The following is a 16,172-nucleotide window of genomic DNA, read 5'->3' on the forward strand; positions in this document are numbered from 1 at the left end:
GTGTCTAGGAGTAGGACAGAATGTGAGGCCACATGCGAGAACAAATATCTCGTCGGGAAACAGAATAGAATTGGAGAGATTTATAACAGACGAGTGATCAAGTGGGAGCTTAGCAGGCTTGCTCTTGCGGCGAGAGCGTTTGCGTCAGTGCGGGCGAGAGTATTAGACGACTGTTAATGTGAAATGAAGTGTAGTTGCTGTTAGTAGTTATGTTAATAGGAGTTTTGTTGTTATCTGTAAGATTGTGTTGAGTGAGGACATTAGATGTAGTGTCGTTAGACCACTTAGAAGCAGTATCTTGTGGAGGTATAACGTTGTAGTTGGCTCGGTGTTGAATGAAGCGGCGGACGGGTGTAGTTTTCTTCGTGCGTCTTTTCGTGAGCAGAGACTCGAGCGATAAGGCCATCGAGTTCAGTTTAGAGGCGTATATTGAAAAAAGTTCTGAGGAGTAAGAGTTTCGAAGAAGTTCTATATGATTAGATGGTTCCATATTTAAGGTGGTTATCTTATTTTTGCATTCTTTGATAGGAAGTTTCAGATGTTTGTGAGCAGCTTGATGAAAAATGTGTTTCCATTTGCGGTTGAACTGGTTGTCGGAGTGTAGTGGAGGTTTTCTTGGGTAGAGTGACGGTGGAATATTGTTGTTTTCTTTGAAAAAGTGTAATTGAGAAGGTGGTGGTTATAACGCGTGAGCTTCAGCTGGATTCTTTTGGTTGTCTTGAACAGATTTGAGTAACCGACGGAACTGCCCCTGCAGTTTGGACGAAAAAGATGCAATTTTACATTGTGATTTACCGGCAAGAGATGTGTTGTTAGGTAAATTGAGTGTGACGACTTTCCGTTTTTGAGGACTTTCGTTGTGTAGGTGGTGGATCCAAAAGGTGAGAATGTCTTGAGTTTGTGAGTGTTGAGGTGGGACCAGGGTTCCGGTCAATATCCATACATATTGTTAAAGACAAAGAGAATATCAAAAAAACAAGCAACAAGCAACAATGAAGGAAGGCCACCATATCCCTTACTAAATGCCCTACGCTTTTCTGACAGAGAATCTCCCACCACTGGGGGCTGGGGCCAAACATCAGTGTCAACAAGGCACTAGATCCCCACCAAAGCCCCACTTGTCCCGGGATAGGGGAGGAAGGGGGGGGGGGGGGGAGGTCGGGATTACTTTTGACTGCTACATAAGTGAATTATTTGCATTCTGGACACTGATCTGCAAGGCATTGGATTTGCATGTGGCTTAGCCATTTTCAAGTACCAATCGATCAGACCCACATTTTAATAGCCACCTGGTTGCACCATGCCCTTTCTCCAGCCAGTTGGAGTTGTTGAAATGTTCGGTATCATCAACAGTCCGTTATGGACTCGGGCATGAACTCTTTGTAACATTTGATAGTAAAACGTTTCAAATTAGTGTGTATGTTCTAGTTTGACAGCTATGTGCTTCACAAAAACGAATTATAATTTCAAATTGTGACAATAATTATTTGAGGTCCAAAGATAGAATCTTGGGATAAAATGTTTAATGTTGTTTTTAATTTGCAATCACAGGCAGGGAAAAATTATCACCACGATAAAAAGCTTAGATCGTATACCCTAGATCACTTACCATACATATATTATAATCACCAATTTAGTTTGAAGAGAATGTATTAAAGAGACTTCGGAATGTACATAAAAACGCTTTATTTCCCTTGGCTTTTCAGGATTTTTATACTGTTTTGTGAAACATGATTTGCATATTTTGACAATCAGCTGATAAGTGTGTATTGTCAAGTAGGTCAATGGTCACGGAGGCCGCTCTTCAACCTCGTTATCTGATTGGATGATGTTTTTTAGCTCAATATTTGATTGGTCAAGGCAAATTAGCAGCGCTCCGCAAAGTCACGAGATTCGTCACGAGATTGCTGTCAAGGACGTCGACGAAGAAACTATATATGCATTGGTTTCAAAGGTTTTTTTCGCTGTCCCTTATCCAAATCTTTTGCAGTACCTTAATGAAAACTGTTACCATAGGTTTGATAACGCCTTAAAATGAGTAAGTTTAAGTGTAAGTGTCTGAACGTCACTGTACATGTTAAAGAGAAAGCGACTCGCATAGCGGACGGGAAAGCGTTTGTTTCAGAGCTTGAGAAGTCGGCCTTCTTCTCTCTGGATCTTTACGAGGTTGAACTTGCAGTTGGAGGAATCACGAAGGTAATAATTCTTTGAGGTCTGGATACAATGAAGATTTTTTCCCATAAATTCTCGTCATAGATGATTTTACAGAAACACCGTAGTGTCAGACTGTACAATGTAGTGTTCATGGCAAATCCAAAGAAAATTTGGCGGGCTTTTTTCTTTTAAGAATTCCTCTTTTTCAAATAAGCTTTATTTTTACTTTGTCAAAGAAACTCTTTCTTTGCGCTTTTCGAGAAAAAACTTTTCCGTGTTTTTTGTTTTTTACAACGATTGCATCAGATTTTTCGACATTGAAACCACGACTTTTGTTATGTTCAAGAAACACTATACCTTCTTCCCCTTCAACAAAGAAGCTTAAAATTGAGTTATTATGATCTTGTCTCAGGGCTTCAGCGTTTGTGCATTGGAAGTGCGAACTCTTAGTGTTCATTTAAATTGATTAAATGGCTACTTCTTTGTGAAAGAAAATTTGGGCCATTTTTCACTCTTGAAATTTGAGGACCAGACTAATTTTGCCGAGTGTCGTGTTATTATTTGGGTGCAAATTGCTCTTAATTAAGAATCCGATGTTTTTGAAGAAGGATGAGCTTATTTTTGGATGTTTTCCATTTTTGTTCTCATCCTGTGTCATAACTGAACTGAACTGACCGACACCAATTTTCCTGTGTCGTTATTTTCAGGAAGTAGGAAGCCTGGTTAAGGAGACAAAAATAGAAGATTGGAATGTGTTCACTTGTATAAATTGTAAAATGAACACACATGCCTTGCATGTTGTGAAAAAGTACGACCGAGTTCTTATAAGCCAGGAAATGGAGGTAAAAATATTCCACCTTAATTGTTTTATTTTAAAATACAGCTGTTCTCTGTTCTGTGTACATGTAGTATCTAAACCTTGGTCTTTTTTGGGATCATCTTAAACCTACGTCCCTCCATATAAAGTCCAAGATTCCCTCCTTTACCTGTTTCTCTTTATCAGTAAATAAACAGGTGATGTAATTATAACTGTCTAGTTTTCCTCTTCTACCCTGGTAAATGGTTGTATTGCTTTTAAATCAGGATAAACCTAAACTTTACTATACTATGGTTTCGTTTTACTATGGAACTTCTACATCTTTCAGATGGGATGGGTGTGTTTTTGAAAAAGCCCCATTTCTGACTCTTTAGTAAAGTTAATGTTTATTTCCTTACCTCAACATGGAAAAAACTTATATATATATATCCCCCTTAGCCCAAGGAATTTTTATAATAACAATGATTGATTTTTCTCTAATGTCAGACAACTAGGAAATTCCTTGAAACCACAAGGTTATCTTTTTCCCTTTACTCCTTAAAGTGCCCCTAAGACTTGATTTCAAAAAGGCACCTGTTTATTTTAACTGGAATTTTCCTATTTAATGGTCTGCCATTGCTAACTTTAAGATCTTGTCAAAAAAAAAAAAATCTTGAGAGAGCTAGATCGAGGAGAAAATGACGTCAAAAGCTCACTAGTTTAAGAATGCAATGCGTGTGAACTCAACAGAATAAATATGCAGCACGGAAGTTTTGGGCTTTCAAGCTTTTAAACTTTGCATACATAATAAGCTGCATTCACGCACTGAAATTTTAAGCTAGTGAGTCTTTGACGTTACTTTTCGCTGAAGCCATCCCTCGGAGGTCCAATCGGTCAGTTTTGAATGTGAGTAATGCAGGACTGTGAAATCCAAAACTTACACTCAAAGTAAATGGCCACCCTGTACTACTGAAGATTCTGTACTTTGTTCATCCTCATGTCAAAAATTTATTTCATCTTTTTTCTTTTGTTCCAGAGCGATCCTGATGTCTTAAACAAGAATGCTTCCTCTCCAGAGTATTCATCTATATTCAAAATACTTCTTAAACCTGTAAAGGAGAATGAAAAGGTCATTCTTGACAATTCATGTAAGTGATATATTCAAGTTGTTATGATTCAAACCAGCATCAATCTGCGTTGTAAGTGACTGCAGTAGTCTTGCTTGGAAAGGAGTAATGAGGTTGTGATATGTCAAAAAATGGCTTCTCCATTTGTGTTTATCTCCAGAATTAAAGTGTTGCAATAATCTCTTGGGAACATTTTATTTTATTTATTAATTTAATTAAGAGGCACGCCATACAGGGGTTTCAATGACATTTTCCATAAGCAGCCAGCAAGGTGCCATTTGGAATATGTAGAAACTATTTGAATGATTTCACATGACAATAAATGTGGAATGTTTGTACTTTGACACTGGACATTTTGCCAAAAATGAAACCACCTTTTGTCCAAGTTTATTCCAGGACAAAAAATTATTTGCATGCAAAACCTTTTGATTTTTAAGGCATGCATGAGATCGGCATCAGCCTTTGACACCCAATCAATGTCTAGTTTTAATGTGCCTTACTTTTAATGTGCTTTCATACTTAAACTGTATGTAAAAAAACTTGTTAAATAGGCTGCCGTATGTTTGTCAGTAAAACAGCCTTGTGATGCGTTGAACAGGTCCTCATTTTTCAAGTGATTATAATGCATGTTTGTGAATTCAAAGTACATCCTTGTGTTACTTTTGTAAGTGTAACAGTACAAAGTGACATTTTGCATACTATCTCGGATATATCAAAAGCATTCCAGTATACAAAGGTCAAAATCAGTGAACAATGGTAACAGACTTTGCTTTTTTGTTTGTTGAACAATGATTCTTGTTAACTTCACGCTACTATCAGACATTGACAACAGAAAACCGTTGAGTGAGTCAGGTGCTGCTTTTGTAATACATTTTCTATTTTTGCCTGGGTTGTCTATTGTTTTTATCTTTGGGCAACCAACTTTTCATTTTACCAAAAACTAGTTGCACGGTAAACTTTCTGGTCATTTGAGACGACTGGATGACTGCTAATTTCGAGTACTGTTGTGCTGCAACAAATTGGTGTGTTTTTTTTGTAAATGCTCGTTAGAATCACATGATAACCATTGACATCCCCCTTTTTTTAGAGCCATTTGATATTATCCAAAATGCATGTGTGCCAGTGTTAGATGTGATATAAGCTGTGTGATTGCATGCAAAAGTTACAATAATTATTATTGGGCCACTTTCAAGAATACCATTATTATTTGTTTGCCCTCCAACATTTTGCATATAAACATTGATTTTATTTTCTCTTGGGACCATTGTAAGTCCCAAGAGAAACAATTTATTAAAAAGTATTGTAGAATTACCTAAAATGGTCTTTGGCATGTTATTGGCTTGGGGAGCTTAAGGACTATTGTGCATACGTTCCGCGGATCTCGAGATACTCGGATTTCCTATCAGTGATGCTTACTAATACAAGGATATTTTTGCGCGGCTTAAAACTATCCGGAGAAAGTAGATCTTGGTAAGTACTCTTGGTATCCAAAAAGAAAATTGGGGGTAACCATGCATTTTTGAGAGATAATTAAGCTTCAATTTGAGAAAGAACGCCATTCATTGCTTTGTATTTTAATTAAAGCTTTTTACAAATATTATTCATGAATTATCTTAGAAAAATGCGTGGTTACCCCCAATTTTCTTTTGGATTTCAATAACACTTGTTGAGATCTACATTTCCTGCACACACTGGGGTAAAAATATCTTTAATTAGTAGGCACTGTCCTTAAGCAAGGATGACAACGACAGCTTCTAGAACATTATCTAAAAAATTAATAACATTAATGTTATTTCTGTTATGGAATGAAATAAAATATGAAATGAATCATGTACTGAACTGCGGATATGAAATCAAGTAAAGCTATGATCCTCGCAGTTATGGACGTAATTTTAAGCACTTGCATAGAGAAGCCTGAAAAATTCAGGGAGGATCATAGCTTTAATTGATTTAGGTTACGGTATTGTCAATAATAATTTTGTGATTGGTCCAAGTCATTCATTGGTGGAATAAAATTGCTATGAACGGTGTGGATGCCTGGAGAGAAAACTGAAAGTTTATCATCAGCTGAAAGAAAACAATTTACATTATTCACTACTTGCACAATCCCATAATACACCTCTATTACCCCCCAAATCTTTTTGCATAACCATTGTTTGCCATTTCTCCTGGGACATAAAAATGTCCCAAGAGAAGTTGAAAACAATGCCTATCCATGGACATTTTTGGGGGGTAAAAGAGGTGTATTATGGGATTTGTGCAAGTAGTGAATGCTGTTAAGCAAACCCTAAATCAAGTCAAAACAGTATTCTGAAATGGTGTTACAGGCCTGAGGTTGGCCTTTCAAAAGTAAATTTTCAATTTGGATGAAACAGTGACCAGTGACCCATTCATTTACCTGCTGAGCAAAATAGTACAGTGTGCAAACCTCTGAAGGCAATTCACGTGGCCTCCATGAAGAGTTGAGCACTTGGGATTTGGACATGTGTCATTGTTATTATTTTTATCATCATAAACCAAAAGAGGGCCATTTTAAAAGTGAAAATGCTTAAAAATAATTCGTTTTCTCTCCAAAATTGCTTATTCTTATAACTTGTTAAAAGAATTCATGTTACAAGCACATCCACACCACTTTTAGGAGAAAATAAGAAATTCGTTTAATTTGGGCAAAGGATCTTCAACACAAGTACAGGTTTTACCATCCAGAGCAAAAGATGACTTGAGATGAAAAAAGAATGTACAGGTTATTTTGAATGGTACGTCAGGGTTTTCAAAAAGAGCCAGTGGCCAGCGACTTTTAATTGCCGGCTTAATTGCTTCCCACTCTTCCGTGGAAATTACCCCAAATTTTATGAATAACTTGAAAAACATTCTCACAGAACACGAGCCTTGGATGGGCAAAGTTTTGTTCATGAAAAACATTAGAGACGCCTGAATTCTGAGTAATTTTAGTGGTGATTTCTGTCCATTCAAGGATCGAGCACACACTTTTTTGAGGCAGCGGTCCAGCAGTCCAGTACTTGATGTTCATGTAAGCTGCTTGATTTGTTAACTACATTTGAAGCGTCACAATACAGCATTTGCAAAAGGTCTTTTCGGTCACGACAGATGAAATAGATTGCACGCAGCTGTATAGAATGCAAAGGAGCCTTAAAAAGGCCATGTCACGCTATTTCCTAACATATCAACTGAATTTCCAAAAAAATTTATGTACTCGCTCTCTGAATAAAAAAACCAAAATTTAATAATATCAGTGTTTTGTTCAAACAGTGGAACCCTGTTAATACGGTCATCAATGGGCCTAAAAAAATTGGCTATATTAACAGCGTGGCCGTATTTAACCGGGGTAGGGTGAAATTCATCACTAAAGGGCTGTAATGATAAATATTGCTTTGGCACTTCAGTAGGTAAAACACTTAAAATTGTTATTAAAGTGTACTGTGCATTCTGAGCCTAAAATCAAAATAAGAACAGGCCCAGCTTACTGTGCTTCTAAAAAACAGAAGCCACCATAAGTACTGGTACCTAACCGAAAGACTTTAGTACTGATCGTGTTGTTGATGAAACCACAATGACTTAATCCCTTCGTGATTTGACTTACTGGATGTTACAGTAGTGTCAAGATATGTTTGTAATGAAAACAGGGAGGAGTGTTGCTGACAGTACTTTGTAAAGTAAATCGGCTGTTTGATGCAGCTAGTAAATAACAAAGGTCAATGAAATTGACATGTCACAGGCTTTTTGGTTTTCTTAATTTAGCACAAGTGGCCGATTAACGGGGTGAAATTATAGAGAATTCTACTGTTTGGGATTTAAAATTGTGCCCGTTGGCCATACTAACGGGTGACCGCATTAACGAGGGTTTTCTATAAGGGAATGTATGGCCGTTTTGCCAAAAAAAGTGGCCACAATAACGAGGTGACTGTATTACCAAGGTGGCCTTAAGGTGGCGTTCCACCATACCCTAATAATTATTATTCGTGCTCCAGGATGCAGGAAATGCATTTTAAGAAGCCCAAATTTCAAAATTTCCCTAGGGGAGTAACCCCCTGGATGTTGTTCCTCCAGTTTTGTCGCCTACTAAAATTTCAGTTGAAAGTCCTAATGGTTTAACATAATAATACTCTACGTGCAGATATTTTGTGAGCTGCATACAAGCAATGACAGATTAATATTAATTATTAGTATAAACACACAGGTGATTATACAAAATCGCGCGCTCTCATTGGCTCGCTATCTCGGATTATCAGCCGATAATCACCTCGACGGACAAAATGGCTGCCAGTAGTCGTTTTGCCACTGTAAGTGAAGATGATTTTCGTGTTGAAATGTTTCTTTTTCTCCCTTTTTTGAAATAATCACCTGTGTATTTATACTAAAACAATTATTCCACTATTACACCATTTTCTAGTATTTTGGCTTATTCTTGCATTGACTGACATTGGTATAATAATGATTGCATAATAACTAAGGTGCGTGTGAATAACATGCAATTAAAACAACAAAGACAAAAGTATTCAAATCTCCTTTATTTGATTGGATAAACAAAATGGTGAGCGACAAGTTAAATTCTTGGGCTTTGCATTGTTGAAAACAATAATAATTCTTTTATTGAAAAACTCCAGCTCTGGCCGTATTTGTTTTCTTCTAAACCAGTCAAACTGGAAAGTTTCACTGTATTACTGTCTCATATTTTGCGCGTTCTCTCGACTAAATATGGTAAAATGGTGTAGTAGTGGAATAATAATTAAGGCAGGGCTCGAAATTAACAAAAAATTCCAGTCGCAATTTGTGACAAGATGCGAAAATTTAGTCGCAATTTCGCAAATTTTAGTCGCAAAAATCGCTGCGCTGCATTGTATTGTCAGCATTTTTGGGAAAAAATATGAGCCCGCAATACATGTGTGTAAAGAAACCGCTGAAAATGGTGAATGATCGAAGGAATGGAGCTGCGCACGTAGCATCGCAGCTAAATTACTCTACAATTACGCTATCTTCAGAGAAAATTCACAGCGAGAAACAAAATCATTTTGTCGTTTATTTATTTTAGCAAAAGTAGCAGCAAAGTGGCAACTGCTAACCCTTTTGTTTCGAAAGAGCGAAGGTGACAACAAGTCGCGAAGTTGCGACTTCTCCAGATATTTTAGTCGCAAAGAGAAAAATTAAGTCGCAAATGCGACCGTATTGGTCGCAATTTCGAGCCCTGTAAGGTTCCTTACACAGTGTTGGAAAATCAGATCTTCATCTTAACAAAGTTAGGTGTTCATAAAAAGCTGGGTAATAATTATAAAGGGTCAACTTTATTGCAAATTTTCATATTCTTTTGCTGCGCTTGATGAGTAATCAGGAAAAGCCATAATTTATGCCTTTTAAAACGAGGTGAATGGTTCTTGTGATTTTCTTGTGATGAAATCACCTGACTGTGATCATTCATTATGACACTTTTTTAGCATCATGATCTAATTTGTGATGGGTTTCATTCACTGATGTGTTGCATCAGCTAGGAAATGATAATAAATTAAAGTTAAAGATGACAATTCGTGACCTTCTTTTCATAACTTTTCTGTGCTGATTCAGGTGGACACGCTATTTTACTCGGTCAAGACGCAATTTCACTGGCCATGGTTAGTGTACAGGAGCAGGTGAAGAAATATCTTGAAGCAGAGGAGACTTCAATGAATGAAAGAATAAGGTAGTGTCAGCAACACCTTTTTTGACTATTTTTGTATTGTTGCACAATACTGTGTTCAAACAAAATTTGCCTGCTTTTTTGTGAATAGACCAAATTGGCTAACTCTCAGTGTTACACCTAATTCAAAGATCCTTCGTGTGTTGTATTTGCATTATAATGTGGCAGTGATATGGAAGTACTGTACTTGAAACAGAGTTTTATTCCCAAAGGGTTTGAATTGGGTACAACACTGAGTTAGCCAATTTGGTCTATAGCAAACAACATTTATGTCTATTAATAATTATTTACAATCTGTCATTATACAAGCTTGTAAAAAAAGAGGAATGTCAAATGCATTTTTCATTTTTCATCAATTTGATAATCTTAAGTTCTAATTATTTTTTTTTTGGAAGCTAATAGCAGAAAGCCAGATAATTAGCATTGAATTGATAGCATCTGAAAACTAGTGCTGCAGTGCATGATGATGAAATAGTTTCAGTCACGTCTTCCTTATTTCCAAAGCATTAATTTAAGAAAATTCGAGCTAAACAGATAAAATTGGTTAGGTCTATGGTACAAAGCCACTGGAGTTATAAGTTCATTCCAGTTCCTTTACATTTGCATCTTTCAGGAAATTTGCTGAAGAACAAAAGGCACAGTTTGCCTCCCTTCAGTCTCGGGCATTCAAGGACAAACAGGCTCTCTACTGGTATGCAAGATACTGTTCATTTGGTTAATTTAAATCTTGGATCACATGCATGACTTTTAGCCTCGGGATGCTGCAAAGAGTTGGCTATCCCAGTAAATTTAAATAACCAGCGAAAAGATATTTATTACAATATTATTGACACCTCAAATGCCCTAGGACATCCAAGGTTGAGGAGTAAAATCATCCGTCTGGTGTTAGACAGAGCAAAACCTGTTAAGTCTCACTCGCAGGGGTCAATGAGTTAAATATCACACTCTTTTTTGTAACCCATGCGATAAGTCAATGTAGTGCATAAAACATTAAATTTTATAACATGAAATGAGTTGGAGCATATGTATCCTACACATTTCTTGCACCCAATTCCGACAATTAGAAGTACGCGAAAAGGCAAGAATTGTTTTTGTGATGAGTGCGCGTCTGTCTGACCACAAGGTATTACACAACATTTCATCTTCATCAAGTTTTTCAATTTCGCTCGGATTTTCTTGCTTTCTTCACTCGTATTTCGTACTTCCAAATATTTGGAGTTTAAGGAATTTAATAAGACAATAATTTTTATTCCATTTGCGCTTGTTGGAAATGAGACTGGTTATAGGCAACTCGGCGCTAATTAAGTGCCTGATGTTGGCTATTTACCATCTCATATCCAACATGCGCTCATGGAATAATTTTTGTTAAGTATCCCAAACGATAGGGAATATAACTATGACCTTATTTAAGCATACTATACAGGAATCTGTAAATAATCTCTGAAAATCTGGGGTATTCGTTTAATTTTCTTACTTTTAAGGGATGGGTCTATCACAAGGAGGTGATGTCACTGTTCATTATTAAGTACTGCAGAGTTATGCTTTTTGATAATACAGTACTTATCGTTTTGCATCCATAGGCACAGAAATGTCAACAAAACAATCTGTGATTTTTAACAAAGCAATGTCATCTGTGTAACCTGGGTGCCTATTAAATACATTTGAAGCATCTTCTACTAGATTTTTATTATTTAGTATTTATCGTAACAGATCAGTTTTGTTTTTGTTAGCAATGAACTTATGGCCTTAAAATTATTTTTTGGCCTCAAACAGGTCTATCAAAAGGGAAGAAGAAAGATCATTGGAAACTTCTCTGAATGAAGCCATAGGGGACAGCTCATCAGACACAGCTTTGTTTTCCAAACCTGGTGAGCATTTTTCTGCAAGAAAACATTTAATTTATTTCTGCTCAGCTCCTACTGATGGTATCATAAGTGTGTTAAACAAGATCAGGACAGTCAGGCTCAAAAGAGGATGTATGCATGATTCTAAAATAAGTATTTTGTTCCAATTTAACGTCACAACTGTACATCAGGTTTCCTAATGTACATGTAAATATCTTCTTTCTACTGCCTTGGCCTTGTATTAATTTCTTCAGTAAGGAAATCCCTTTTTTTTTTTTTTGCAAACCCTAACAATGAAGCCCTACATTGAGGAACAAGCTTCCCATCTAGGGATGTTAAGAGTATATCTGTACAATATTTTCTTAGGTGCATTGCTGGTTTTAAGAATAGTTTTTATTGCAGTTAGGCATCTCTTGTATATCAAATCTCAGGCAATGTTTTAATTTCCTGTAAGACCTGTTTATCCTAGGGTGTGTAAATGAAAAATAATGTATCATATGCATTTGAGGCATGACAGTAGGTGTGGCTTCCTTAGTCAGTACAGTCTTGAAAAATATTATTTCAACATTATTTCAGAGCACCCTGTGGCACCAAAATATAACAAGTACCAGCACCCAGTTAACCAAGTCCATATCACCCAAGTAGGCTCACAGAAATATCCTGTACATCCTGCAACTAATCAACCATCTTACAAGATGAGGAAGACGACCCGGAAGGGAAAGCAACAGCAGAAGGACCTTTCGTGTGAAAGGGACGCTGATCCAGTTTTCTCACTGGATGATTTTGCTGATGACTGTGAACCATTTTTTGAATCTGAAGAAGACGATCTCAGTAGTGGTGAGAACCTCATTTCACTTGTAAAGACAATAATAATAAATTCCTAATTTCACTTGTAAAGACGATAATAATGAATTTATTATTATTATTATTATTATTATTATTATTATTATTAGTAGTAGTAGTAGTAGTAGTAGTATTAGTAGTAGTAGTAGTAGTAGTAGTAGTAGTATGTATACATGTAAAATTCTAAAGCAATCTTAAAGGGGCAGTGTCATGCTATGTCAGTCAAACTTCAAAACACTAAAATATGTCTTTGCATCAATCAAGACCAAAAAGTAATGGGGTAGTTTTGTTGCCAATAACATTATTGAAGTGCACTGGAACTATTCTTTGTTATTTACTTCCATGGATGGAGAGGATGGAAATAGATTAAAACTTTAAAAAACTGGCCAGTTTTTTCAAGTTAGAGATGGTGTCCGCAGAAAGGCGACCAAAAAGTAAATACGAATAGTTCTTTGTGCAATCAATATATTTCATATCTTGTCAGGAATGTTGTACGTGCAAACTTAAGTACCAAATGTAGATTTTTACCCAGTTTTAACCTAAAAAAAGCAAATTTAGCATGACAGTGCTCATTTAACATCCATACTCAAACCATTAGCGTTGTCAAATTTGACAATTTACTACTAATTAGGCAGTGGTACCTTAGGCAAGTGAAGGTCATTACCGGAACACTGTGAACTGTGATATTAAGTTGTGCAGTGAAGGCTGTAAGGTAAAATTAATATATGTCCACATTATTTTGCAAGCTAGCTGTCTTGTCTATTTCTAGTGTTTAACCCATTCACTCCCCAGTTGAAGAAAAAAAATCGTCTGGCATTAGACAGAGTAAAATCTTTTAAATATCACTCCCATGGGTCAGTGGGTTAAGCTCCTGACAGTCCCTGTATTGCTTTACTTGTAAATCACCGTCTTGTATTAACATTAGTCGTGCTTGGAAGAATTCATACAAAGCAGAATGGATACTGATGCCTTTGAGAGAGTTGTCTTCTTTTTTTAAAACCTTAGAGTTGTCAAGGTACCGGTACTTAAACCTGGATGAGTACTTGTCTTCTGCAAACAATGAAACTCGTGAATTTGAGAGACCTTTGCAAGGAAGGCATTGTTTGGCTGTGCTCCGTATTCAATAATGGCCTGAAGAAAATATCCAGTGCTAAAAGATGTGATTAACTTCATGTACCATCTGAGTACCATCAGGTTTTGATCAGTGCCTTGAGCAACATTATTCAGGTCTGGTTGTTGAATCTATTATACAGTGTTATGAGTGTTTTTCTATTTAAGACAAATTCTTAATCGCTTGTTCTAATCTCATCCAGACAACAGCTTCCAGGCAGAGGAACACCTCTACAATAATTCACGGCTAAAAAATGTCAAGAAATCAATGCAGTACTCAACGTCTGTCCCTATTACCATGCCATCAGGGAAAAACTCACCTTCAGAGGATGATGAGGTAATTGTTTTGTATTTCCTTGCTAGAAATGGTTAACATTAGACTACCATATATCATCAACTTGGCTTGAAGAAGATCATCAGGGGCTTAACAACTTCCCTTCCAAGGCTCCTTTTGCCAACAAAGACAAGGCAAGGACTAGGGCAAAATTTATTTGAAAGGCAGTAAAATTCATAAGGCTTGACTCGCTTTCCAATAAACTTATGGGAAGTCATAAATGATGTGCTTAACATTCCTACTCGTTTCTCTGTAGTTTGTGATACCAGAACCAAGCAAGATTGGAGAAAGTATGAAGGCAATAGCTCGCAGTGTCCATGAAAGCAGTGAGGGGATGTTTGGTGAACTTCCACGACCCAGAAGGAGTACTCTTTCTTATAGATAGTGCATACTGGGCTAAATTAACTGTGTTCTATGTAATATTATTAAAATAGTTAACTATTCATGGTGGTGGCCTGGTAAATATCCACCACTAGCCACTGCCAATGAGGTGAATAGTTGTTGTAGTATATACTAAAACAGTGAGATAATATAGCACAAAAAGATGATATTGACTCATTCATTCCTGCAACTATGTCAATATTTTTGGGTGCAAATCCTGCATGAGTTGCTCAGAGGTGATAAGTCTGAGTTTGAGTAGCTGATCTGAGTGCACCTTCAATGCTATCCACTGTTTGAGTATATATACTGATAATATGGGAGTGTATCCCAAACGATAGGGAATTTAAGCAACATCAACACCTCTATCTTGCTCACTCTGTCCCAGGGTGGGACAGGGAGGCTGAATATCCTCTAACTGGATTGGCACGATTGGTTTTCAATATTATTAGAGATGCAGAAAGATCTATAATTTAGTGTCTGTTGTATGGTTATGTTGTCGTCAAAACCTGAAATTTATTTTCTATGGTTTTGCAGGGGATGGCAAAGAAATACACCATTGCCTTAGCCATCACTTTTCAGACCTTGAATCACCGGTATATTAATGACGATGACTCGATCATCAAGTGAAAGACAAAAGATTTACAACCTTATTTTAATTATTTTTGTCATTTCTCAAATTCCTCTATATTAGCACTTTTCAGATCTTGAATTCTGTTAATGACAATGACTCGTCAAGTGATAGAGGCAAGTAATTTATTATCAGAGTGTAACACAAAAATAATTAATATAAGGTTTATGGATCATCATCCAAAAGGCATAAATCTTTTGTCTTTCACTTGATGAGTTATCGTCATTAATAGAATTCAAGGTCTGTAAAGTGATGGCTGTGGTGATGGTGTATTTCTTCGGCATACCCTGCAAAGCCATTGAAAATAAGTTTCAGGTTTTGATGACAACATAAGCATACAACAGACAATAAATTGTTTTGGAAAGGAAATGGGCAATAATCGCTTTCAGAGATTTATCAAAGAAGGTGTGGTCACTAGTGTGATTTCAGAAATTGGTCCATTTGTTGTTGATGTTGGATGCCATGAAAAGCTTAACTCCCTTTGAACTATTCGAGTTATCCCAGAAACCAATCAAAACGTGTTTTATGATGATACACCCAAATACGACGTTGCTTGAGTCAATGTTGTCTTCTGACAGAGGGGAAATATACGGTAAAGTTTTAGACCCATGACTTTTGTCACTGCAGTAATGAGTGGGAGCCAAGATTTGCCTCAACCGAAACAGTACCTCAATAATGTTTTGAGATTTCAAAGATGAGGTTCTCTGTTTTGTAATGTAATTATTGAATTCGCTGCAGCTTAAATTATCATATAATATCTTTTGAGAAAGGTTTATTCATATGTAAAGAAATTATTGAAGTTTAAATTTAATTATGTGATTGATTACTCGTAGCCTCTTGCTAAGTGAAGTACAATTTGGCCAAGGACGAGAATCCCTGGCTTCCATCCTAAGCATGTCTTACTGCAATGCAGGAAAAGAGTTTCCAAGGACGTTAGTGCATGTACTAGTTAATTGAAGGACATAAAAAACAAATATATTTAAAGAAAGTGAGGGTTAGTCTTCAGTGCAATTAAACTGAGAAAAGTGAACAGTCTCGAGTATTTGATTGCACCGGTTTTTCTGCTCTTTTTACATCTTTTCTAAAAAACCTGGTACTTTTTAGGGCAATTTAACGTGATGGATTGCAGTAGTTTGAAGGCTGGACCGTAGGTTTGGTCGGTATTCCAATCATACCAACCAAACCTTTTTAAGGTCCATTTCTCCCTGAGAATCTATTTTTCCTTCTCAAAACAATTTTCGACATAGCCTCCATATTTATCATCAT

The 16,172-nt window shown here is 36.6% G+C and overlaps 1 protein-coding gene across 1 annotated transcript; it reads left to right on the forward strand.

Annotated features, from left to right (window-relative positions):
• Positions 1 to 1,896: 1,896 nt before the first annotated feature.
• LOC138060360 (uncharacterized) lies at positions 1,897 to 15,936 on the forward strand. The gene is made up of 9 exons (XM_068906116.1): positions 1,897 to 2,196; positions 2,862 to 2,996; positions 3,987 to 4,098; positions 9,655 to 9,769; positions 10,380 to 10,457; positions 11,540 to 11,634; positions 12,187 to 12,447; positions 13,767 to 13,900; positions 14,154 to 15,936. Exons 1-9 carry the CDS (start codon positions 2,035 to 2,037, stop codon positions 14,280 to 14,282), a joined length of 1,221 nt encoding a protein of 406 aa, XP_068762217.1. The 5' UTR covers positions 1,897 to 2,034; the 3' UTR covers positions 14,283 to 15,936.
• Positions 15,937 to 16,172: the final 236 nt, after the last annotated feature.

Source organism: Montipora capricornis, chromosome 8 (assembly GCF_036669925.1).
Source record: "Montipora capricornis isolate CH-2021 chromosome 8, ASM3666992v2, whole genome shotgun sequence".
NCBI lineage: Eukaryota > Metazoa > Cnidaria > Anthozoa > Scleractinia > Acroporidae > Montipora > Montipora capricornis.